General features: G+C 38.2%; 1 protein-coding gene across 8 annotated transcripts in view; it reads right to left on the bottom strand.

Moving 5' to 3' along the window:
- LOC131425693 (uncharacterized) overlaps window positions 1-27414 on the bottom strand; it is an 88579-nt gene that overhangs the window by 13600 nt on the left and 47565 nt on the right. For all 8 annotated transcript variants that reach the window (XR_009229015.1, XR_009229021.1, XR_009229018.1 and 5 more), the window contains 3 exons: window positions 18056-18804; window positions 7779-9282; window positions 142-1221 (listed from right to left, as the gene is read on the bottom strand). Coding sequence is in view for 1 of the 8 variants with exons in the window: in XM_058587765.1 (XP_058443748.1) it covers window positions 142-1221; window positions 7779-9282; window positions 18056-18804 (3333 nt within the window). In the remaining 7 variants the exon portion in view is untranslated. The remainder of the gene's footprint in view (window positions 1-141; window positions 1222-7778; window positions 9283-18055; window positions 18805-27414) is intronic.

The raw sequence follows: 27414 nt of genomic DNA, 5'->3' as shown, positions 1-27414 counted from the left end.
TCACCGACATCTCCAATCCTTTTTCAACTAATCAGTTTTTGGATAGTTCGCAAAAATAAAACGAATAGGTACAAAATTTATCAGTGTTTGTTTGAGTTTCCATATATGTTATGTGCTCTTGATCGAGTATCACTAACTCACCTTCCTTATTTTTGCCTTTCTTCTTTTTGTCCGTATCCGATTTGGAATTGTTGGAACCGGCTGGACTCGCGCTCTCGTTGGCTTTGCTGTCCAGTTTGTTCGGTGAAGTCTGCCGACTGTGATCCGGAGTCAGCGCACTTACCGTATCGTTTGGCCCGTTCAGATTAATTAGATTTCCACTGTTGCTGCTGCTGTTCAGGCTGCTACTGTTAAGACTCGGGCCATTCGGACCGCTGAGTAATGCCGGCGATGTCTTGGTAGAGGTAACGATTTCCGGTAGAGACTGACCTGGCTGTGATGTTGCCGGAACAGCACTCGTAGGCGAAAGCAGTGTCGAAAGGCCTTGCCGTAGAAGAGAACCTTGATTGCTGTTGGATTTACTGCTGTACAGTGCAGTTCCACCAGATGGTGCTCCCGTTCCGGTTTGTTGCTTAGGCGACAGTTTATGCAATAGAGATCGTGCTCTGCGATCGGCCCAACTATTGCTGTTATCATCGTAGAAGCCTTGATCATCTAAACGCTGGTGACCTAGTAGTCGGTCAGTCTCTAAGTCCGTATCGGGGTCCTCGTCGTCTTCAAGAGCGCTCAGATTCTTTGCACTAGTCCCATGCAGTAGGGAGTCCTTCTCGGAAGCCATATTGGCCGATCGTTCCGTTGCTCCACCCGTGGTTGGCGTCGTGGGTAGGAGCAGTCCAACCGATGCATTGTTTACGAGTTTACTATCGCGTGGACGGGGAATCCAGACGGGAGAGATGGATGGAACCGGTGAGTCCAGCTTATCAGGAGCTACCATAGAATGCTTCTCGTAATTTTTAACTATGGGTTGTTGTTGTTGTTGCTGCTGCTGCTGTTGTTGTTGTTGTTGTGATAAAGATTGACAGCCAAGGTGAGGTTGTGTTGGAGATGCCGAAACTTTAGTGCGTTGCAGACATGTCCGTATGTCCTTGAGAGCTGACTGCACATCGGAAGCGTTCTGCTGGCTTGTGTGCATCTGTTGTAGGTTCGACTGGGTGTCACAGTCTAATGAGGACTTCCGGTGAGGTGCGGGTGCCGGTGGAGGTGGCGTTGATTGGATGGTATCTGTGGAATATTAGGAAACATGATTGTGGTATTTTGAATCTTTGGGACTACTTCTTATTATATAATTTATTTAAATATACCAAATTCTACAACTTTGAAGTAACAATGATTCATGAATCTGAATCGATACCAGTTCTGATTATTGTACTCCCTCTCGTACTTGGTGTACTTGGTGGTATCGCAAATATCATGAGAAACAGTTGATTAGTGTTATAACTTAGTAGAAATAAAGGAGTCGGCAGGGCTTGATGAAGGGTTTTTGACGTAGGAATACGTCTTGGTTCTCTTTATTTAAAATACGGGTAATAAGATCGTATAAACAGTGTTCAAGTTTTGAACACCCGCAGCTCGGTCAACTTTAAACTGTAAACTATCCTTTTCAAGGCATCCGAATTTCTCAAATAATATTTCGCTTAGGAACAAATAAGAATATGTGTAACACAAAAAACTGAATATTTAATAATCGAAACAAAAATAAATCTATATCACTCTCGTAACTTTATTTTACTCTCCAGATAAATGGAAAATATGTGTTTTTCGCACAAACCATTTTTTTTGCATCGAACTTAAGACTAATAAAAAAAAAGAATTAATGTATATGTTGCATCCTGTACAAAAATGTGTTTGATGAAGTTGCAAGAATTCGATGGGGCTCTCCAAAAACTTTATGTAATATGAGCATTTAACACTAAATCTTCTCACACATTTCAGACCATGTAAAATATTCAAGACTAAATCTTTCTCACACCCCAGACCACACGCACTTGACAAATTTCCATAAAACACGCACTTGACAAATTTCCACTCGACACCATTCCACGAAAACCCAAAAACCTACATAAAACAAATACATTACCTACATGAAGGCAACCTACATGAAGGCACGTTACGCTGACCCAAAGAAAGGAGCTACGTAGACATAAATTTCGACGACCGAAATGAGGAAGCATTAAGCTGCATTGAAAATAAACAGACCTGACCTACTGTGACACTTCCCCTTTCCTTGACACCCCTCATGCCCACAATTGAATACCAACCGGCAAGAACTAGAACGACAAGTAACTCAAGAACACACACTCACTCAAACCGACACTCACGAGAATAACCCAACATGCTATCGCCCGTTCCTCTCCGTATCACACCCGCTCACTCTCATCAAGAAGCTTATTTTCTCTCTTACTCACAAAACATACGATGCCCGACGTTATACAACTGATCCCATTGGTTAAACCTGACTTACACTGCGCGTTCTAACTCCTCCCACCTAGATTCTCACTAATTGTAAAGTAAATAAAATAACTAGCTAGCTCAGGAGAAGACAGACTATAAATTAAGACTTTGATGAAATAAAGAAGGATTCTTGTTTCTTAGTCACACAAAACTAGTGCGTATTCAGTTTAAATTTACACTGAAGTTGGATATGTTTTAAAGTAATACAAAACTAGTCGAATAAATAAAAAAAGTAAAATGTTGATTTTTTTTTAAATATTCTGATACGAATTTAAACGATTTGCTGATTTTTCAAAAAATATTCTCAACCCCACTCGAAAATTGTGATAATGGGAATTATGTTCAGTCGACAACACAAGCGCAACAGTATTTACAAAATCATTTCAGTGATGGTAATATTTGTGCGCGATATTTGTCAATTCATAGGTTTTGATTCATGTCCTCACTGATTCCTTATGAATTACAACCGTCATCTGGCAGTCACATGTTCACTAGTGCATTTCCTACATTATTGCTAATAATTAATAATTACTTCAATACCCAACACCTGAACTCAAGGTGTAGATGAAAACGCATCGTATGTAGTTCTGAAGGCGAGTCGTGAATGATTTCAGAAATAAATACCATGCGGCTCCATCTGATGATAAATTTATGGAGACGCATGGCTTTTCGATTGATTTTTTTTAAAGTCTGTTATAATGGATCAGGATCATTTTGCCGAAAGCCATTTCCCCGAAATCCGATTCGCCGAAAGCCGTTTCGCCGAAAGCCATTTCGCCGAATGGGCCACTTCGCCGAATACCATTTCGCCGAAAGCAGTTTAGCCGAAAGCAATTTCGCCGAATGGGTCATTTCGCCGAATCCTGAAATCGTCTTAAAATCGTAATTAGAATTTATTTAAAATAAAGACAAATGAAATATGATAGCGTTAACGCCAGGTTTGTTGACTTACAATTGTACTTCTTGAATAAAAATTGATTCTTGTACTCTTGATTCATGAACCTTAGAACGGAGTTCTCAAGAAAACTTGTTGACTATTAGCTACTAAGCATCAAAACAATTTCTATATACCAGGCAAATGTATGTGTTATTTTCCGTTTATTAGGGTAGAATGAAAAAAATATCTAATGCGGCTACGCCACATCGTTTTGGTTCAAGTGCTGTCCGACCTCGCTAACGGTCGTTCGGACCCAACTCAAACAAAGAAACCTAGTTTTGAGTAGACCGGGCAAATGAGGCGGTTACAGGTTTGTATGCAAGAGCTGGCGTCGGCTCGGAGGCTGCCGCCGAGCCATCTTGGCTTCGGTTATGAGGCTGCGCCACATCAGTTGTACAGGAGACATAACATACAGGAGACATGACCCTTTCGGCGAAATGACCCTTTCGGCGAAACAACTTTCGGCGAAATGGCTTTCTGCGAAATGACCCGCTCCCGATATAATATCCGTTCACATTTTTTTAAAATCTGAAAATAATATAGCGTAATTTACGCATAAATGATTTATTTTTGATGTAAAATCTAAAATGGTACCAAAATTGTTAGTTAGTTTTGAATATTTTTAGCATGAAATAAATTTTGAAAAAAGCTGAAACAAATCAGAAAGGTTTCCCATAACATCTAGAATATTCCTGATTTTTTCAATTTTTTTGCTAGAGGTTTTAAAAAATTTAAATGAAATGAAAACCACAAATAGGGCAATTAAAGGGTAAAATTTTGGGAAAACCATCTCCAACCTTATAACCCTTTCAAACAGCTTATATCAATTTTATTTATGTTTGTATATGCAAACCCGACTACACTCTTTATGATTTCAAATCATTAACTTATAAGACCATCCAACTTTAACCTGCGTTAGTTTGAAGAAAATCACAATTCGTTCTGCCTCGTAGCGTTTGAATAGTTTTAATATTATCCGTATCTAACGGAGAAACAGATTGAAAAACTGACATATGAAAATAATGATGTAATGAAAACCGTGAAAATGTTACCGCAGAGACGGGACTCGAAGTTTCGTCCAATCAATTTGACTTTCTCTTCAGGGTAGTTTAATTGGTAAAATAATTTCCCCGGTTAGGAGTTAGCTACGGGTTCGACCTTCACGATGTCATTTCTCGGGTGTATTACTTTTTTTGCAGAACCGTGTAATTGGAGTGAGTGCAAAAAAATACGCGTTGAAGAAAGTTCAAATAATATTTGAACGACTGAATGCAAAAGTCGGATAATCAAAGATAAACCCAAAATAGAGTAGACTGCGATTTCTTTTGTATCATTTGAATAGGACCCCTCGATGAGCTCGGTTCACTGTCAGTTTCAGTCTTTTGAAGCAAAGAACAAGCCTCTGATCACTAAATGTGTCGTAACTATGACAATGATTATTTATGTTTGGAAAAATATCAAGTTACAGTATGAACGATATTAAGTAATTTTGCTTTATATCCAGTGATTCTTACAATAAGAAAGTGAAAACTACTACTTACCATTACCTAGAATTTATTTAGTTTGTTATTGCCTCATCCAATGAAAGATCAAAGTCAGTTGTGGCAAGAAATCATGATGTGCTGAATGTAAACATATGTTTGCTCCCTTTCTAACTTGTATTGTTTCCATGGCATTTTGTCGGAACTAGTCGACGCTTGTTAACGGAGGGTTAATAAAATTACATTATTACTGAACCAACTGGTTCACGATTACTGACCCAACATTTTTCAATTAATTGTATGCGACATTGTAATCTTGAGTTTATCTTTGGGATAAGTACATTTTAGTTTAAAAAACCTGTTTAAGTATTTTTTTAATGCGAAAACCGGATGAGAACATTAAGAGCAAAAACCGGACATGGATGTTACGTATGTATGTTACGGGCAACTTGACCTATGCTGCGCTTCCACAGTGGCAGTTGGTAAAAACTTTGAATGCAAAAACCGGATAAATACTTTTGATTAGGAAGAACCGGTGAAGTTTTTGTCCGGTTTTTGCAAAAAAAAGTGTTTTTAAACGATTCTTGCATTTGCAAAATAAGTGTACGATTTTTGCCCTCAATGGTTTTATCCGATTTTTGCATTTAAACATATTTAAACGAGTTTTGCAAACTGAGTTGCACTTATCCGAGTTTTGCTTTCAGCCGTTCAGTTTGATCCTTATCCAATACTATCAATGCCAGAAGAAGATATGCGAATTTAAGGATAAGTCTGAATGCAATATAGAATACAGAGGTTCAAGATCACACAAAGTTCAACTAGGACATCTCTGAGTTGACCTTTTCACCTTTTTCAGGGTACGATAGGTAAGCGTATCTCGTTGAAACGATATGAATCTTTAAAAGTCGACGATCGTGCTGCGGCCCAGTAGATGATATTTTGTAAGTCCGGAAGCTACTTCGAGACTCGTGCAGATGGTAACCTTATATTCTTTATTTACACGCTCTCTTTTCTCCCTCAACTGGAACAATATGTCAAAATTTGAGTATGGATTTGAGTAAAATTACTGAGGCCATGAGTTCTCGCATTTATTCATACATTAGTTAAGCGTTGAGTTTTCAAACATTTGAGTGGAAAAAATATGTCTTGCAGTTCAATGCGTTTTCAGTCTCGGAATATTCTTACCGCATATGAGAATGTAAGAATACGTCGTTTTTAAAGACTGTCCCAGAAAGTATGGACGCAACCAAAAACCGCTCCCATTTCGCAATGGTTCAGAATCTGTCGATTTTTATGGCTGCGTTCTGTTGCTTACACTCTTCTCTAACCACTTGTGCAGTTCTTTATTCGTGTTCATTAGTTTGTTTCGAAATGCGTGGACTTTCAGCAGAAAAAAGTTGTGTACGCGGACTGTCACTGAGAAAGATAGCAAAAATGGAAGGAGTAAGTGAAAAAGCCGTGCGAAATGCAATCAGGAAGTTCGGTGAGGATAACACCTTTGAGGATAAACCGAAAACGGGTCGAAAAAAAGGTCCTGCTAACCCTCAGTTGGATAAACGTATACTGAAGGCGTTCGAGCAAAGAAAGGAGGTTTCAGTTCGGGATGTGGCCAAAAAAGTGGGCACTTCAAAGTCAAATGTTCTTCGTGCTAAAAAACGTTTGAATCTTCGAACCTATAAGAAGCAGAAACAACCAAAACGTAGTCCGAAACAAGAAGCATCGAGCAAGCCGAGGGTTCGAAAGCTGTACAATACGATTCTTGATGGAAATTTGAACTGCATAATCATAGACGACGAAACCTACGTGAAACTCGATTACAAATCCTTGCCGAGACCACAATATTATACGGTGCGAGAAGGGCAAGTGTTAAACCAGTCCGAGACATCGATTCAAGTCGAAAAATTCGGTAAGAAAGCTATGGTCTGGCAAGCAATCTGTAGTTGCGGTAAGATTTCGAAACCCTTTATCACCACTGCTTCAATGAACAGCGAAATATACATCAAGGAATGTTTACAAAAACGACTTCTACCCATGATTCGAAGCCACAAGGATCCTGTTGTCTTCTGGCTAGATCTTGCTTCTTGCCACTACTCGAAATCAACGGTAGAATGGTATACTACCAAAAATGTCACTTTCGTCCCAAAAGACATGAATCCACCAAATTGCCCACAACTTCGACCAATTGAGGAATTTTGGGCATTAACGAAGGCACATCTTAGGAAAAATGTCTCGGCAGATGAAACCATTCAACAGGTCGGAAAAGATTGGAAAAAGTGTCAAAACTTGTCACCAGGAAGTCTATACGGAAATTAATGAGGAACGCAAGAAGGTGCGCCAGCGAGTCTACAATGGCTAAGTAGCAAATGTTGAGAATAATATTCTGTTGTTGTAGTCTAATATTATCAGTATATCGAATAAAATTTGAATATCTAACACTTGTGAATTATTTACAGCGAAATCAAAGTGCTTTCCATACTTTCTGGGACAGTCTTTAATTGCCGTTTCCAGATCCGGTTGTTGAAACCAGGAATCATCAATCATAAATAAATCGTTCGATTTTGACGCCAAACAGGTCAAAAGTAAACGGTTTCGAATCACTTTTTTGCGTTTCCCATTTTAAAGAAAGGTGGCTTTATGTATAAACATTAACGAAGAATTTTTTTTATTTTGAGTGCAAGGAACTCAAATTTTGAGTTAAACTCACTCAAATTCAAAAAATAAATATTTTTTTCTGATTTTAAGTAAAAAATACTCAAATTTTGACGGCTTCGTCCCTTAACTCGAAAATGAGTAGATAGTAGAAAGGTGCACTTTTTATGAATTTGAGTGGTGTGTCACTCAATTTTGGGTTATGTTCAATGAGGGTGTACAAACTAACAATTATAGATATAACTCAATAATATACTCACTTATGGTATACAAGGACTCCAATTCCGGATCGCGGTTCTTGAAGATCTTGTTGTTCTGCAGATTGCTCGAGTTCAGCGTACCGTTTAGTCTGATTCCATTGCATCCGTACAGATTGTCCATGTTGCTATTTTGGGTCGCTATTACCGGTGACGAGTTCGTCGATTTCATTGTGTGATTCGTGGGTGAAGCCAGCAGATTGTACGAATTAGGCACCTGTTGCAGTTTGTGGCTGCTGTTGATCAAATCCGGTGTCGGCAATGCAACAGGATTATTATTTTCCGTGTCCGAAACGTGCCCACTGGATAGACCGTCCTCCAGAACCGGCATGCTTGTGTAATACCGGCAGTAGTTGTTCACTCCTCCTCCTCCTCCGCCGCCTCCACCGCCCATCGAAGTTTGGACACTGTTATAGCCATCGTTGATCATTACCGAAGAGGAATTCACTCCCGTGGAAGTTGTGATTACACCGTTGTTGAGATCGTCACAAATCATTCCGCTGCCACCATTAGCCATCATACCATACTCACTGCCATATTTCAGCGAAATTTCGCTATCGTAATCTCCGCAGTTACTTTCATAGTCGGTCGTATCCGGCGAGTAGTTGAAATTTTTACTGTGTCTATGAGTTAACGGTTTCTTTCCGTTGCCGTTACCGTTACCGCTTTCCTTAAGCTTTTTCCCATTTCCGTTCGGAATGAACTGTGCCGTGTCGATGCTGCTCTCGTTAATCACATCACAGCTGCTGGCACGACTTCCGGGATCCAAGTACAAACTGAACTGTCGCTCGTGATCTTGATACTGTCCTGAATAGTGCTGCTGCTGCTGCTGTTGTTGTTGTTGTTGTTGTTGTTGCAGGAGTGCTTGCTGGCGTGCGCTTCCCGGATTCGGATGGTGCTGTTCCTGAGCTTGTTGCTGTAATCGATGTGGTTGCTGTTGTTGCTGATGATGGTAGCCACGATGATGCTGATTCGCACTATAGACGTCAACTTCTTCCTCATCCTCACCGTCAACGTTTGCATTATTATTCGCTCCATTGGGATAGTGCTCCGGGGACACATTCGTTACTGCTAATTTTTTCTCCTGTTTTTTCTTCCGGAAGCTACTGTATCCGTTTTTGATCCTAGGTTCATTATTCACATTGATCATATATTTCAGGTTGTTTCCGATGCCACCAACCCCCAAATTGTCATCATCGTCCTCCTCATCTTCGTCACCATCTTCCTCACCGTCATCCACTTCATCCTCGTCCGCACCGTCCTCATCGTCCTCGCTATTATTATTATTAATTGGCGAGTGGCAAACTGCAACAGTGGGTAAAGCTGTATGGTCACGCTGCTGTTTGCTGCCGGGGTTAACAACACCGGTCGGTGTTGTTGCCAGTATTGGTTGTTGCTGTAGATGCTGCTGCTGCTGCTGCGACTGCAGTTCTGAACCGGCTCCTCCGATGTAGGTCGTTTCCAATGCGCTGCTGTCCAACTCAGCCGGGTATTCATAGTGGATATCCTGCGTGGCGGAAGTGAGAAAGAGGAAACGGAAATTTAGGTTAATAATCAGTGGGAAATGGGAAATCCCGAATGGATTTATGGTTGGCAAATGGTGAATAACCTTTTAATGTGTTTTCAAGTTATCAAGATGTATGTCATTATTTCAACTATTGTTCGTGAGAATGAACCTTCGAAAGTATTCTCAATTTGGCCTTAACGAAGTCTATAATTTTAATTATTGTATGCACTGTTTCGAGTATAGTGTCATCATGAACGCATTTCTTGCCTAGTAGGGAGAAATACATTTAGAACTTCCCATTTATACTTCCAGCCTATCACATCATGCAATAGGTATACTTAACATATCTAGCTTGAGCAAAGCTACAAAACTGCAATCAGAAGTTCAAATAAGTATTTTTTTTAGCACGTATGTAAAAACTAAAAACTAGGGAACTGCGCGGAAAACGCACTGTTGAGCAACAGAAATATTTCGGTACTATGTCCGAATTTTTCATCATCTTTCGAACAATAAACGACGATTCCTGCTTCCCGAGAAAAAAAAAACTGCAAATCTAATTCGAAACAACTCCCAAGAACTTCTTCAGCTCTGCGGGAGACCGTCAGCTTGGCTCTTTTTTCTATAACCGACAGAATACGAAGAATACATAAGCATTTGAATTGAATTCTCAAATCATCGTAGAAACCAGAGTGACGACATCTCATCCGTAAATGTTTACAACAATTCAAAACATTTAATCCAAAATGATGGCAGTTTCGTTAGCTTTATGTTGTATTTGACAGGTCGTGTTCCCGTTTGGAGCTGTCATTCCACACAAACAGCTGTCGTCACTCTGGTTATAGGCACTCTAAGGAGTGTATCGATAAGTAGTTAGCAACATTCAAACAGTTATTACTCTGAAAAGGCTTAATTTTTTGCAGCGTGTTTTGCGGTGACATATTTGTTTAAATGTCAATAACAGATGCGCAATCGATTGGTTTCGGTACGGTTTATCGTTTCAATGATGAGTCGAATTGATCCGGAAACGCGAAAGAAAATTCTACACACTTGGTGCTCAGAAAGTGGTGTCACGTACAACGAAATTGCAAATCGGATGAAAGTGCACCACACCAGTGTCAAAAATATTATCGAGAAGTTCGCTAAGACCCTTTCCATGAAGGATTTGCCCCGATCCGGTAGGAAAACGGGTCCCAGCCGGCCCGGCCGGGACTTAAAAGTGGTTGAGTACTTCAGAAAAAAGCCATCACCAACACTAGCATCGGGATGATTTAACGGATCAAAGTTCGGAATTCCCTTAAAACGTACAAGAAACAGAAGGTGCCGAAAAAATCCCTGATACAGCAAGTTCAGGCCAAAACAAGAGCGCGAAAACTGTATAACCGGATTCTACAGAATAAAGAAGGATGCATCCTGATCGAGAACGAAACCTACGCCAAGGAAGACTTTCGAGCGCTGCCCGGTCCGCAATATTATACAAAATCGGTGTACCAGGACCAGGACGACGCTGACACCACGGTGGCGATGGAAAAGTTTGGGCAGAAGGTGTTGGTCTGGCAAGCAATTTGTACCTGTGGTTTGCGGTCGTCGATTTTCTTCACGAAGGGCACAATTAACGCCAAGGTGTACGAGGAAGAATGTTTGAAGAAGAGAATGCTGCCACTGTACAGAAAGCATAAGCCTCCTTCTCTCTTCTGGCCGGATTTGGCTTGAGCCCACTACGCCAACTCCGTTCTACAGTGGTTGTCAAAAAATAATGTACAATTCGTGGAAAAGAACGTCAACCCACCGAACTGCCCGGATCTTCGGCCAATTGAAAGGTATTGGGCAATTGTCAAGCGGAACTTTCGGAAGGAAGGTACAGTGTCCCAAAACATGCAGGAGTTAAAAAAAACTGGGCAGCTGCCACCAGGAAAGTCACAAAAGTAACTGTGCAGAATTTAATGAAGAATGTCAAATTGAATATTTTACTTGAAATAAATGAATGTTATACGAACATCCCCTAAAATGAATAGAGTAGTCATCACATTAGGTTTACGTGAATTTCCGGTGTGAAAAACTCGATTTTGTAAATGGCGAACAGTGGCCCTCAAAGTGTGAGTAGTGTAATTATTTGCGAGAAATGTTACACGGAACGACCGAAATTAGCTCTGCGCCTAATTCGTATTACTGTTTTTGAATTAGTTGATTTTAACAACAAATTTCCAAAATAACTATTAAATTAGTTAAAATTGAGAATTTACTTTGCTGAAAAAACTCTTATTTTTAGAGAATGTGTTTAGTTGGTGAATATCCTGGACTCAAACCAGCAATATTTCAATCCAACACGAAATTCTCATTGACAACTAATTTTGTTATTAAAATCAGAAAATTTGTTTCTATTTATCTATCACCATCATTACTGAAGGACAGCACAAAAAAACCAAAACTGAAATGGGTATTATTAACAAGTTTATTAGCCAAAAACTCATGAGAAGTGTCAAAGCAAAACAATCCATTAAAAAGCTAAAAAGGACAGTCTTATTGAAACTGCTTGAACATTGTTTTGATGTTTTTCGCATGTGTTCGATATATCTTTATTTAAATTTCTAAACCGATATGTAAAAATGTCGTAAACTGTTAGTGGAAATCGTATTTATTCAGAATTTGTGCGCACTTGAAGCGATTGTGCGTAATAATGTTTTTACGCGGAACAGTGAAGTGAATTTCGAATGTTTCACTCTAATTGTGATGAAGTTTTTTTGTATCTTCAAACCTTCCGAGCTGCGCCGTCCGGTGTACTATTTGTATTCGGTTTTTATTTTCCGAGTGCTCAAAGTTTTCAGTGAGAATGAAGAAAACAGTGATTTAGAAGAAAAAAAATTCAAAAAGATGTTTACGTTTCGTTTATGTCTTTTTCTCCAACACAACATCGTATTTATACCTGCCAATATAGAAAAGACAACCGCGTCTGAATTTTTTTCGGCAGTAGTGTGCCATCTAGTGGCTAGTAGTCATTAAGGTGTTACCGTTTCGGTGACAGGGCGCCATATAGCTGCAGATTGCAGAAGCCAATTCAATCATTCATATTGGTTGAAAACAATATTATATTTCTTTAATTCAACTAAAAAATTAGTTGGCTGGGTATGAAGTGTGCCTTAGCTAAGAAATGACAGTACGTTGAATTTGTGAATTCAACTAAAAAAAATAGTCATTTCAACAAATATTTTATTATTATTAAGGGAATGAGAATAAAAAATCTAAATCAGCAAAAGTAAGATTTTTTTAGTTGTCTCAAAAAATAACTAACTAAAATCAGCAAATCAACTAAATTTTTCGCGAAAATGCTGATTTCGGTCGTTCCGTGTATTTAATTACAGTTTTTACTACATCGACCGGACCATTCCAGCACATTACCTTTTACCTATGAAACATGTCACTTTTACTGGATTATGCATTAAACAGCTATTAAATGCCAGTCCACTACGTAAAAAGTAGGGTGGTAAATATTCACACAACTTTTCACGTAACTATAACGTGATTATTATTTTGAGTGTCAATTTTCTTTTATTCAATTGGTGCTTATTTCACATTACCGTGTTAATTTAATTTTTCCTGGGCACATATCCAGTTCGGAATGAGTATCGAACCTAAACGAAACGAACGAAAACATTTCGTTTGAAATTCCTTGCACAATTCATTATGAATTTCGAATAAAATAATAACGAAAATTCCGCATGAATGCGGACTCCAGTACACCAAAATAATCCGAATGGAATTTCGCCATCAGCCGAAAATTTGAAAACATTGGGTAAGGTAAACCTGCTTTAATCTACTAAGTGGTGTAATGATGTCTTTATCACGTGACTTGTATTTTCATCAATATTGCTGAGTACAGAAAAAATTTTGCACTTTACAGGTGACATAATTCTACAAACGATACAATTCATAACTACTTAACTTGTCAAATATTCCATTCGTACAGAGTTTCATAGTCTCCGAGTGTAATTTGCACTCAGCTACCAAGTGCCGCTGTATGAATTTATATGTATCAATTATTCATTAGGCAGATATGTGTTTCTGTGGCTCAGTCGATTAACTGGCGTGCTCTGTGATCTAATGTTTCTCGGTTCAAGTCGTGCCATTGCTATCGATGTTTTATTTTTTTCATTTCATTCGATTTCAAGTCATGTAATTTTCGAATCACACAATTTTACATGTTCTTGGATATAAATTTGAAATACGACGCTCCATTTATGTGCATCATATAAGATGTAAAATCATAAGATTTTTTCGAAATGTGTATAAAGAACCGTCAGTCCTTTCATTTGATTCAAAATTTGAGAACATCGGATCAGCCGTCGCGAAGAAAAGTGAGTTAGTTCCATTTTGATGTTTTTTATCGCTATTTTCGGTACTTCCGAAACTGGATTCCGGGAACCAATATATTCGATGTGAGTTTGTGTAGTCTTCAACTTACAAAATCTATAAACTAGAGGAATTAATTTACTATGTTTGATAAATCAGATCATCTTCGCTCTATGAAGGCAACTTTTTAAATTTGCAGTTTTTTCACTCATCACACTGTAATTCGAGAACTGAAAGTCGGATCCGTATGAAATTAAAATGAAAACGACTACAATTCAAAATACATGGGCGATCGCAAAACAACTAAAATGTCAGTTGTTTTTCTGAATTCGATTTTTTTAAATTTGGCATAACTATTATACATATTTTTTCACTGTTATTCTCAATAAATATTATAATAAATATTTTTACACTGTTAGTCTATTCGGGGGCAGCTAATTGTTCACAATTTAAACTACGAAATGTTTCCTAAGTTGTTGCTCATAGCTTTAACACTAAACTCACAAATGATATAAAAATACAACAAAAGATTTGAATTCCCGAAAGAGAGAATTCACCAGCAAAATATTCACAGGGCATTAGGAAATTTTTCTTTCATGTGCAGAATGGCTTGCTGAAGAGAATTTCTAATTCCGTTTTCAAGAATGTACACGGAACAGCCAGCGATCGCAAAACAACTAAACTGTTAGTAGTTTTTCTGAATTTGATTGGTTAAAATTTGAGACAACTAATCTTTTGTTGTTTTAATTAAACTGTCATTTTTGATTTATCGTGCTGGCAGTTTAGCAAAGATATCCATCAAAGAGACGCACCACAAACAAGCAATGAATCGTTACAGTTCAGCAATGACATACACACTGAGCGGAAAATGAAACGATTCAATGAGGTGTCACTCGTGCAACTTAATAATGACACAATTCCAGCAAAGTTACCTGTATGCATGAAAGTAAAAAATGTCTCAGTTGTTCTAATCAATTATTCAGTTATTGGAACTTAAGACGCCTATTGCAATAAACATTTTTTACTACTAGTTTCTTCCGGGGGCTATTCGTTCACTGCGTGAACAACGAAATTTGGCCTAAGTAGCTGTTTATAGCTTTATCGTTAAACTCACAGATTATACACGGAACGACCGAAATTAGCTCTGCGCCTAATTCGTATTACTGTTTTTGAATTAGTTGATTTTAACAACAAAATTTCCAAAATAACTATGAAATTAGTTAAAATTGAGAATTTACCTTGCTGAAAAAACTCTTATTTTTAGAGAATGTGTTTAGTTGGTGAATATCCTGGACACAAACCAGCAATATTTCAATCCAACACGAAATTCTCATTGACAACTAATTTTGTTATTAAAATCAGAAAATTTGTTTCTATTTATCTATCACCATCATTACTGAAGGACAGCACAAAGAAAACAAAACTGAAATGGGTATTATTAACAAGTTTATTAGCCAAAAACTCATGAGAAGTGTCAAAGCAAAACAATCCATTAAAAAGCTAAAAAGGACAGTTTTATTGAAACTGCTTGAAAATTGTTTTGATGTTTTTCGCATGTGTTCGATATATTTTTATTTAAATTTCTAAACCGATATGTAAAAATGTCGTAAACTGTTAGTGGAAATCGTATTTATTCAGAATTTGTGCGCACTTGAAGCGATTGTGCGTAATAATGTTTTTAAGCGGAACAGTGAAGTGAATTTCGAATATTTCACTCTAATTGTGACGAAGTTTTTTTTGTATCTTCAAACCTTCCGAGCTGCGCCGTCCGGTGTACTACTTGTATTCGGTTTTTGTTTTCCGAGTGCTCAAAGTTTTCAGTGAGAATGAAGAAAACAGTGATTTAGAAGAAAAAAATTCAAAAAGATGTTTATGTTTCGCTTATGTCTTTTTCTCCAATACAACATCGTATTTGTACCTGCCAATATAGAAAAGACAACCGCGTCTGAAATTTTTTCGGCAGTAGTGTGCCATCTAGTGGCTAGTAGTCATTACGGTGTTAGCGTTTCGGTGACAGTGCGCCATATAGCTGCAGATTGCAGAAGCCAATTCAACCATTCATATTGGTTGAAAACAACATTTTATTTCTTTAATTCAACTAAAAAATTAGTTGAATGGAAATGAAATGTGCCTTAGCTAAGAAATGACAGCACGTTTAATTTGTGAATTCAACTAAAAAAAATAGTCATTTCAGCAAATATTTTATTATTATTAAGGAAATGAGAATAAAAAATCTAAATTAGCAAAAGTAAGATTTTTTTAGTTGTCTCAAAAAATAACTAACGAAAATCAGCAAATCAACTAAATTTTTCGCGAAAATGCTGATTCCGGTCGTTCCGTGTATAGAAATGAAACTGTAGTACGACTTCACTTCAGCAGAGCTAAGCGTTTACATTAACATGAATTGTTTTAAAATACATTACACGCAGATGAAATTAAAACATTTATAATGTGGGAATATCTATTTAATATATGGAGAACGTGTTTTACAATTAACTCTTATATTCTTCTGAATACTTTCACTTACATGAAATGGCCACTACGTAACTGACATGAATGACGTTCATTTGCCATTGAAAATTTTCAATTAAAACCGTTTCTGGTGAAATGGAGAGGCTTTTTGTTCTGCGTTTTGCCGTCTATGTTCTTCACCAAATGACAGCCTTTGAATACAGCAATTTCGTTTGCTTAAATGGTTATTTCGAAATCAACAGATATTTTAGTTAAATCGTGAAACAACACTTACAATATTGAAAGTTTTTAGCACTGTATCAATGACGGGTTGAATCTTATATTTCCGAAACTGGAAGTCGGTTCCGTATAAAATTTTTCAGTAAACTATGTCACCATAAGACCTAACATTTAAAAAAAATTTGAATGAATCGGTTCATCGGTGTTCGCGGAAATGGAGCGAATTTTTATCATTCTTTTGCATCGGAACGGGAAGCTGGGTTTGTATATAATTCAATAGCAGTTCATGTTACCTTTAATTTTAATCTTAGTATGCGAATATTGGTCCAGCGCTTCCCGAAAAAATCGTAGGCACTTTTTTTGCTTTTGATCACATTGTACCTCGTTACTCCGAAGCCGGAAGTTAGGGCATAATACAATAGCAGCCTATGAGACTATGAGTTCTTTTATATTAATCTAAGCTTGCGAGTTGGTACAGCAGTATTTAAGGAAATCAAGTGCATATTTTAAGGCACACTTTACCATACTATTCCGGAACCAGAAATTGAATTTGGATAAAATTTCATAGCAGTCTTTTTAATTTCATAAAAAACCTGTTTTAATGTCATACCATCATAAATATTACTGGAGAATGCTAAAGTATACTTGTTCATTGAGTAGAAACAGAAAAGTTTGCTCGGGCGTAAACTAGCCAAATCTACAAATAAAAACACCTTGTAGTCTCGAAACTGGAAGTAGTATCCGCAACAAACACTATTCACCCTGTAATTCTGGAGCCGGAACTATTACGGTGTCCGATGTTTATGGAAGCCGGGAATTGGTACTGCCGTTTGGATTGATTTAAGCTCAGTTTTGAAATAGTTCTCCGAGTTTTGCATTGCCGCTCAGTTTGAAATTTCCAATACTCTTCATTCTGTAATTCCGGAACCGGAGATCGGATCAGAATTGAATCCAGGAATTTTATAAAATTGGTTCAGTTGTCTCTGATAATTAGAAATTTGTGTGCACACTTTAGAATTTCATTCTTTCATTGCTACTTTTATTGAAATTCCTTTTGTAAATTTTACTCCGTTATTCCGAATCCGGAAGTCGGATACGGATAAAATTTATTGGGAGGCTACGAAACTGTGAAACCTTTGAAATTAAGTTGACAGAATAATTTCTAACATATAGTATTTTTATTTAGCTATATTTGAAGGCTTCTGCTTGTGGTTCGGCAACAACTTAACAACTTTTTGTTAAGGTAATCACTTTGACTATGGATTATAAAAACAAACTGCACAGAAGCCAATTTTCAAAAGTTCTGAATATACCGCTCTGTTTTTAAAAACATGTTTTACTTTTAATTTTACAACCGAGGAAATAGCCAATGAACTGTCAGATTTTAACAAAAGTTCGAATAATTCGCGTTCTACTTAAAGTTTGACTTAGTCAATTGTTTGAAAAACATTTAGACAATTTAGAAGTTTTACAGTAATATCAATCAGTGCAATCAATTCGACTAAATTACAAGTACAATCACAACTGAAACATATCTAGCGAAAAAAAATATCTGACACAGAAAATTTTCCGACATTTTAACGAGCTGCCGCTTTCAACTATTACGGCTTTCTACCAAGTCTATTTAAATGCCACTCGAGGGCGTCGTCCGCAAACAGCAATTCGAAAATCTGCCAGTTACTCGCTGACAATGTTTCGCACAATCTATGTAACTCGGGAAAACGCTCTGTACACTTACCAGACTCTCGACGTCATCTCCACTCTCGTTGTAGTCGCTAAACTTCTCGAAAGCCTTTTCCACATCCTCGGTGGTGGGACACTTGAAAAACTCTTCCAGCACTTTTCGCGTTTCGGAAAACTCATACAGATAGTCAAAGGTAGACGAGGCAGTGAGCGGTGTGGTGAACGAACCGGCACCCAACGTCGGATTATCGTCAGCCGTGGTGCAGGTAAGTCCCAGCGTCGGCTTAATATCGGGGGTGGCCCTTTTCGTAGGAACATCTGCCGGAGGCTCTACCAACTCCTTACCGCCGTAATCGTTCTCCAGTCGTATCACGTTCAGTTTGTTGATCTCGTGACCACCTGAGGTTACAGCCGAAGTGCCACTGCTGGACACGTCGATTGTGCTGGCACTGATGGCGGCCCGTTTGGCGTCGAACTCACTCAGAAATGCATTGGCGTCGAACGTTACCGAACCATTGAGCCCCGAACTGACCTGCTCAAGTAGCGTCGGTGACCGCGTCGGATGGTACTGGTGCACGGTGCTGTTGGTATTACTCGTTGACGTGGAAGTTGTTTCCGCACTCGTACTGCTAGTGTTATTATTATTTACCGACGACGGCGGTATCACCCGCTGCGGAAAACCAGGACGCGGCGGTGTCAGTAGCGATGGGGAAGTCAAGTTGAGCTTGAAATTTGACGGAATGTAGTACGACGGACTATCCTCGTTCAGACTTAATCCGAAACGTCGCGGGGATCCTTCATATTCTGTAGGGAAGGGGAAAGAGAAACATATTTGCAACATTAGTTCAGTGTGTGAATGGTTTGTTTTTTTCCTGTAACAATTTGGGGAGGGGGAATCCCATTTGCTTGTGGACTGTATTATTTCAGTGAAACATTAGTTTTTCTGAAAGGGGATGTAGTTCCAGTTACATGACTCACTTTTTCCCCCTCAACCTATTGAGTATATTATTCGTTTTCCCAATCGCAAATATACTGCCTCGTGGCTAGGATAGGGTTCCCACACTTAGAATTTAATAGGAGGGGATCAACCTTCTAAGAACACCGATGCAGTATCTACATCGGTGTTTGGGTTGAAGATGCCGCATGGTATTTCGTTCGCTCGTCACTCGGAAGATCTTAATTTCTACTGAGAATTCTGAAATACGGGAAAAAAAACTTTTATTCGCATCAATTTACCCCTTCCATTCACGTTTGTATCGTTTTGAATTTCGTAATTTATTTGATTAAGCTATACAATCGAAGGCGGCTTATTTGTTCTGAAGTCTAGCAGTCTTGGCAGCAATCATAGCAACCCTACGACGATAAATGGACACGCGTTGATGTTGACGTCAAATGTAATTTTTGCCTCTGCCATCATCACGGAAACTCTAGTCCAAGATTCAAGTGGCAACTGCTGGAGAGGTTAGAGAGGATATCAAATTTCCTTCGACTTCAACTTCAAGCGTCAAACCCTTGCCGGTGCGATGGAAATGAGAAATGATATCGAAATCCAATTTAAAAGGCGAGTGCAAACAATGTATCCTATTCGCATCCCGCCATTCCTTCTGCGGTGAAGCCTGAGAGTTCCTGCGAATGGAACGGATAGTGGAAGTGTGTTTGATAGGGTGACTCTCACACACGCATAAAAAAATACTTCTTTCGAGGATATGAAAATATGCACAGAATTTGAGCCATGCAATTGCATACAATTATTTGAACATGTTTTACTCTAGGAAAACTGAGATCTAATTAAACAAATTTTGTTAATGGGTCTCACTAGTATCTCCACCGGATGCAGCACTGTCAGATCATTATTGTGAGCTCAGACTGGAATCACACTTTACCGTGCAGGTGACAGCTGACAGGCTGTTTTAGATGATTTCGAAGAGAGGCGCATTAGGTTAAATTAGCTCGGCGTTATATTGCCAATGCATATGAACAAAATGATTGCTAACGCTTCACTCTCAAACATGAAACATGTCAGAGGAAGGTTGCAGCCCGGCACGAGAAGAGATACAAACCGATTGGATGCTCTGACAGGCTTACTTTGATCAAATGTAATTTGCTCACATTCGTCTGCTGATGTTAAATAAGCTTGGGAATGGGAAGGATTAAAACTAGTTCTGGTATGTTGTACCCCCATAGCAAACCGTTCTAGTTTTATTTATTCGACCAGTTCTTCTGTCAAATTTAAAACTGGTCTACGATGCCGTTCTGTTTTTTGTATATTTGAAACACGAGTAAAACACTGCTGGGGCTGCCAGTTTTTCTTGTTGAAAAATCCAGATTTAAATTTTGTAACTGATATAAATTATGCATCAAGAACTAGAACAGTACTGAATAAGATTAATATTCAGTTTCAATTACAGAAAGCCGTTTTACAATAACAAAATTTTTACGGCTTGCAACGAAATCGTATACTGGTAAAACCATAGAGCGACACAGAATCGCAAGCGGAACTCAACGCTATAACAATAAGGGCATGTTCAGGAGTGTTTTAGTCCTAGATGCATAATTTATGTCAGTTACAAAATTTAAATCTGGATTTTATAACAAGAAAAACTGGTAACCCCAGCAGTGTTTTACTCGTGTTTCAAATATACAAAAAATAGAACGGCATCGTAGACCAGTTTTAAATTTGACAAAAGAACTGGTCGAATAAATAAAACTAGAACGGCTTGCAGGGGACACGATTGTTCCAGTTTCTGTTCTATTATAGATCTTCCATACAGAACTTTTAACTGCTGAATTTGTTCTGAATACATGCAACTAAAACTACACTCAAATCAACATTCACGTTCGATTTACTTGAAAAATCACGTAAAATGGTTTCAAATGTCAAATTGAATATTTTATGTGACGAAAATGAATGTTATACGAACATCCCCTAGAATGAATAGTCACCAAATAAGGTTTACGTGAATTGACCAAACGTCAAACCATCTAAAGACTGTCTTAGAAAGTATGGACGCAACCAAAAACCGCTGCCATTTCGCAATGGTTCAGAATCTGTCAATTTTTATGGCTGCGTCCTGTTGTTTACACTCTTCTCTAACCACTTGTGCAGTTGTTTATTCGTTTTCATTAGTTTGTTTCGAAATGCGTGGACTTTCAGCAGAACAACGTCGAAAAATTGTGTACAAATGGTGCACAGAACGCGGACTGTCACTGAGAAAGATAGCAAAAATGGAAGGAGTAAGTGAAAAAGTTGTGCGAAATGCAATCAGGTGCAATCTCCCGGCCGAGCGGTGGCGGAAGAAGAATAACGAAAAGGGGATGGGTCTTTTTCCACAGTCAGAAAAGTAATAAATTTGTTTCTTATTTAAATTTTTATTTGTTTTGTAATTCACAATAACGTCTTGTAGCAAATTTTTCGCAAAACTGTTACCACTCGTTATCTTTTCTCGATGTCACTACAGTGGGTCTGTACTGGTCTATGCTTCTTGTGCTATATGTTTTGTTCACACAATCTATCTTATTCCTTAGAGTCAGCTTACAACTTCGATATTTGATTCTATTTATCACTATTCAGAAACTGTTTCTGCCACACATATTCTGCGAATTCTCTTCTTTGCAACGATTTTATACCCGAATTGATATCACTAAAGAAAACGTTTATTAACACGAGAACTCGGACGCGGCGGCCTAACTTATCTGCGAGTCGAATCTACGAGACTACCGGCCATTTACCGCGCGCTCTTTACAACTGAACTAACCGAATACTCGAAGCAAGACTACCTAATTTGTCCACGGGTCGACTCCCGTGACTAGCGCCTAGTTACCGCACTCTGTAAAACTGAACTGCTCCTAACTTGTCTACGGGCCGACGCCCGAGACTAACGTATATTTTCCGCGCACTCTGAGACTGAACTGGTTCCTAACTCTTCCCAACTATGGGTTTTTAAGCTCCTAACATTTACTTTCGGGTGAAGCCCGAAGATTTTAGTACAAGCCGAGCTTGTGATTTCAAGTAGAAAGTTCATCCGACTTTCTCCCGAAGTTCTACCGAAAGCCGAAACCACTGTCGCTAGGCCAGAGGCAGTGTCCGTAAAAAAATATAACTTTGTTTTTACAACATTGCTGCGCTGACTAATGCTTGGAACTGTCTATGGTTTTATAACAATAGTTTTTGTTTTACAACATTGCTGCGCTGACGGAACTGTCTATGGTTTTATAACAAAATTTCTTAAACATCGTTGCGATGACTAATGCTCGAAAATGTGCACGCTTCAATAACAAATTTTATACTTGAAGGTTGCAGCTACGCTGATATGAGAGTTTCCTTCACAATTTCCTACTTTTTCTACAATATTAGCAAATTCGAAGGATAATTTGCTAAGGGCGCTGCATGCCCCCTTACTTACTGAGCTTGATGTTACCTGAAGGGTTGACATCAAGTCGAATGCGCTGGTTTATAACATTAAGGTTTGTAGCTGGATCACAAATTTCTGTGTTTCTAATTACTATTGCCGGACTTGTTTACATGTTTTGGCTATACGCAAATTAAATTTCCTAACCTTACGGTGGTCCGTGTGTGTGTGCTCTCCTCTGATGCCATCCTGTCCCATGGTATGCTTCTATAGTTACTTTATCTGTGGGGTGATCGAACGGTTGCTAGTCTCGGACTCTGGGTTCCGTGTCGTTCTCGTTCCTAATAGCTTTTCTTCTGTGTTGGTGATACGTGTTAGGGCTTCTCGTTGTTAATGTACTCGCTTCATTGGGCATAGTTGAAAATTGATCATTGACTCCTTTGCGTTTTGGGCCTCATTGAGATTACTGCCAGTAGTAATAATAGTTCCGTAAAAATATATGTGATGAAGCTTCTTTGATGATTATTCATATATTGGTATTCTGTATTGTTGCTTCGCATCATGGCTTCTCGTTGGATACAATGTGTTGCGGCTCCTAGCAGCTTTTATGCATTTCATTTGATTTCGTGGTTATTTTCTTCGTAGTGTATTTTTAAACAACCAATTGTTTAAATTTTCACGTATTAATAAACCTTGATTTTCATATATTGGTTTATGGTACTCAGTTGAGCTTTTGACGATGCTCACTGAGTAAAATATGGGGTAGCAATTTGTAACGTTGTGGCATACCCATGCAAGTCATCTTTAACTGTGTTGACTGCATTTACTTCCTTCTTGTTTTGTTATCATTTGTACTTGTTGATGTGGCAATTTGTAGCGTTGCCATTATTTTGATTTGTTATTACGTCTTCCATGTTAAATTTTTTCGCAATTCCGGCCTCGATTTTTTTTTTCAGCTCTGCTGTTCTTCCTTCTGACATCTTGGTGATTCCCCGGTTCCCTTTGTCTTCAACTTGCCACCGCATCCGATCACACCCTCTCGTTCTCTTAGGTAGCTTGGCTAAGCTACTGACATCCTTCCTTCTGCGACGACTATTTTCGGGCACACACACAGTTCGGGACTCCAAAAAAAAAACTTTTATTCATTTTGTATGATTCTGTGCCTTTAGTGTAATCATTTTTCTATTCTATGATTGTTATTATCATTATTATTTTTATATACGCATTACGTGATCTATTGTCTATTCTATGATTGTTATTATTTGTATATATTTTTTTTTCCATAATCGCATTGTGCTTCGTAAATTTTTTTTTCGATATCATACATGTTCTTTCAATTAATTGAATCTATGTTTTTTTTCCTATGCATTTAAGTGTTTCTGCGATATATTTATTCGTCTATATGTTATCTCGTGTACTTTTCCATTAATCGAGAGGTTTTTATGTTTACTTATATATTTTTTTGTTGAGGTACCGCGCACCTTTTTTTAACCCGTAGATACAGGTCGACAACCCGTCTGTCGACAATACGCTTGCAATCTCCCGGCCGAGCGGTGGCGGAAGAAGAATAACGAAAAGGGGATGGGTCTTTTTCCACAGTCAGAAAAGTAATAAATTTGTTTCTTATTTAAATTTTTATTTGTTTTGTAATTCACAATAACGTCTTTATAATTTTTAGTCGTTTCTGTACACTGCGTACCCTGTGGACTAAGCTTGGATTGATCATACGCTTGGTATTTTTCCTGTATTTTGACATTGTTCTCTGCCTCATATTTTTCGACTCTCTTCTCCTGTTTCTGATGAGCTTCATATGATTCTGTTTCAAAGGTTAGAGGTATTTTCCGTAAGCGTATCCAACCTTGGTCATTGTGTATGCTAGTCACATACTTATTCATAAATGTCATTCCCAAAATACCCCCTTGAGTCAAATTCTCCACTACGTCAAACTTCGTTTGGAAAAGTCTTCCTGCGATGATGAAGTTTAGTTCTACGGTACCTAATGTTTTTCTAACAGTACCTGTTACCCCGGAATATTCTATGATTTCGTTTTCATTAATTGTATATGCTCCCATGTACTCTGCATTTCGTCTACTTATCAAGTTGCCAGGTGCTCCAGTGTCTACCAGCAACCGCATCTCGTTATTTGGTTCGTTTGCCGATCTCAACAACATCATAAATTCGTTGTCTTTCGTCTTATGTAATTTGACCCATATCCCTTCTTTTCGTTTTTTGTACACATCATTCTTCATTGGTTTTCTGTTATCGCCATTTTCATTCTCCCCGTATCGATCCCAATTTTACATTTTACGTGTTTGCTTGGCTAAATTTGCATTCGGAGTTCTTGATGCTCCATATCTCATTTGATCAGGCATATTTCTGGTCCTGATATTATGATCAAATCTTCGAAATATTTTTCTATTACTGTATGTCATGCAGTTTACCCATAATTGTTTCACATTATTTTCGTAGTGTTTTCTATTATCATACCGATTTATTAAATCGTAGTTTTGCTGATACTCATTGTTTTCATATTGGTACCCTTCGTTAGTTCTAAACTTTTGATTCCTCATAAGGACTCTATAGCCCAGCTCTGTTGCTTGAAGTCTATGTTCAAGTACTTTGATATGTTTTCGTTCCATATCAATTTCTTCTAAATACTCCAGTAACTCATACAATGTCTTTTTTTGTGGCCTTGTGCCATTCGTTTCAATTCGTCGTTGTATAAGCCTGCTAAGCAATGTAGTCTTAGACTGACTTCCATTGGCGATTCCCGAGCAAAGCACCCTTCATTGTAATTGTCCAACTGCTCTTTAATTTTCATTATGCGCTTTTTGTAATTTTTGAATGGTTCATTGGGTTCTTGCCGCAAAGTTTCTATTTTTAAAACAACGTCTTCGATTCTTTCGATTTCTCCAAATTTGCGAATAAGATTTTCTTTGATTTTAGGCCAATTTTCGGCTTTTATGTGCAGTAATCTAGCTGCTGCTTCTTTTTTTAACTTCAATAATATTACGTAGATCAGATCGTCTCTAGATGTCTCTTCTGGGAATTGTTTTTCGAAATGTTCAATATGATAGATGAACGAATCTAACTGTTCGGTAGTTCCATCGAACTCCGGAATGCACTGCAGTGCTTCCGCTTTAGGGAATTGAAATTCCATGCTTGTTTGAATTTGATTCTCGTACTATGATATCTCTGTCAAGCCTCAAAATTATTATTTGGCTTGCCGTATGTTTAGAAAATGCTGAAATGAATCCCCCTGGACGATATTCATTTTTGCTGTAAATAATTACAATCTTGATTCTTGACCGTGGTTATGGTCGACATTCATTCACGTAAACAAACTTGACCTAGTTTTAAATTACTGGTCATTGTATAATATGAAGCTTTAACTGCTACGAGCCCTGCGTGGTCGAATTTCGTTCGCATTGGCATTTTTTTTGTTTATTATCGAGCCAGCCCAACTCGGTGCTCTCAAATTTGTCATGCCCGCCGTGTGCGCAAACCAAACTGTCTTTGTTAATTCCGTTATAAGGGTCGACGGCATAGGCTTCAACAGCGCATCGTATCATACTCGTGGTTTAACATTATAGTTTACCGTACGCGACTCAAAGTCAATGTCGGTTTATTATTATTATTGTCATATACCGTTTTTTTTCGTGCTATGTTCTTATTTCGGTTGCCCGACTTTTAGCCGCAAATATGGCCGCGATTGTTTTTGGTGTGTTACCTAGCAACGCATTTTGCTATAGGCTCCGCCCATACGGGTTGGTTCACCACCGTTTTGAATATCTACTTCGTGGCATGCACTCTTGGTGCCTAGCTCGCTGACTTGTTTTGTTATGTCAGACGGCTACCTTTGCTTATTTGCAAAATGATGCGTCAGATTGCCGATTCCTTCGCTCATACGCGTTGGTTTCGGATAGTCACCTTGACCTTACAATCATTACACCAGTGCTAACTGTTCCGCTGGTCGTGATATTCGTGTTTTTTTTCAACGAAGGCAGAAAAAAAACTTCTTAGGCCTTTATGCTAGTGTGGCCACTTTTGTAAGTATTATCGCGGTGTTGTTTTTTTTTTTCTTCAACACCTGCGCTCGTATTGACCGTGGTCAAAACGTAAACAAATCAACTGTGAGCGTAATCTATACGTCCGCAGTTTTCAAGGAAACTTGAACAAATTTATTGCTTGCCAAATGACTCAACAACGGAATGTATATAACTGTTCTAGAAACCCGCTGTAGGCATGAGAAAGAGTTCTGATATCGTTTACCAGTTGATGGATTGTGAGTAATGTAGTTAGAAAAATAATATTGGTCCTTGCGAGCGCGAGCTAAACAAATCAGAAAAATTTTCGCGCTAATGCCATCTTTATTTTTTTATGATTTAGCGCTCACAATAAGTAGCAACATTACGTAATCAAAACTACGAGAAAAAAAAATAAGTAAAATAATAGAGACTCACCATACTAATACAACTTCGCCCAACATCCTCAATTCCGAAATCCTCGCTCGTAGTCCTGGCGTGTCCTTGCTGCTATAGCACGTATCGCTGTCACCACTTGCAATCTCCCGGCCGAGCGGTGGCGGAAGAGGAATAACGAAGAAGGATGTTTCTTTCAGTTCTATACGGAGTAACACTCTCCAATTCGGTTTCTCTTTTATGTCATTGTATTGATTCATCCGCGTATTTGAGATTAATATCACGAAATTCACCTTTTCTGAGTTTCAACTATTCACAACACTTCATGGTGAACTCGTCGGATATATGTCTCCACATTTACTTGTTTACATTAATAAAATAAGTTATTCTTCAACACATATTTTTGTTGTCGTATATTATCAACACTACCCTAACACGAACAATGGCTGTGTCTAACTATTTTTCTTTTGCATGTGAATATCAAACCTGCACATGAAACTGTTAAATCTTCACTCATTACAGCAATCTTTCACTCAATTCTTTAGGTGCCTTCCGAAATCTAATATATATCCCATTATAAACAATATTTCTTACTTGATTTTGAGGTCACTTGATACTCAAACCTCACCTATGCACGCATATTC

This window comes from Malaya genurostris, chromosome 1 (genome assembly GCF_030247185.1).
Source record: "Malaya genurostris strain Urasoe2022 chromosome 1, Malgen_1.1, whole genome shotgun sequence".
Lineage (NCBI taxonomy): Eukaryota > Metazoa > Arthropoda > Insecta > Diptera > Culicidae > Malaya > Malaya genurostris.
This window is presented reverse-complemented; position numbering and strand designations above follow the sequence as displayed.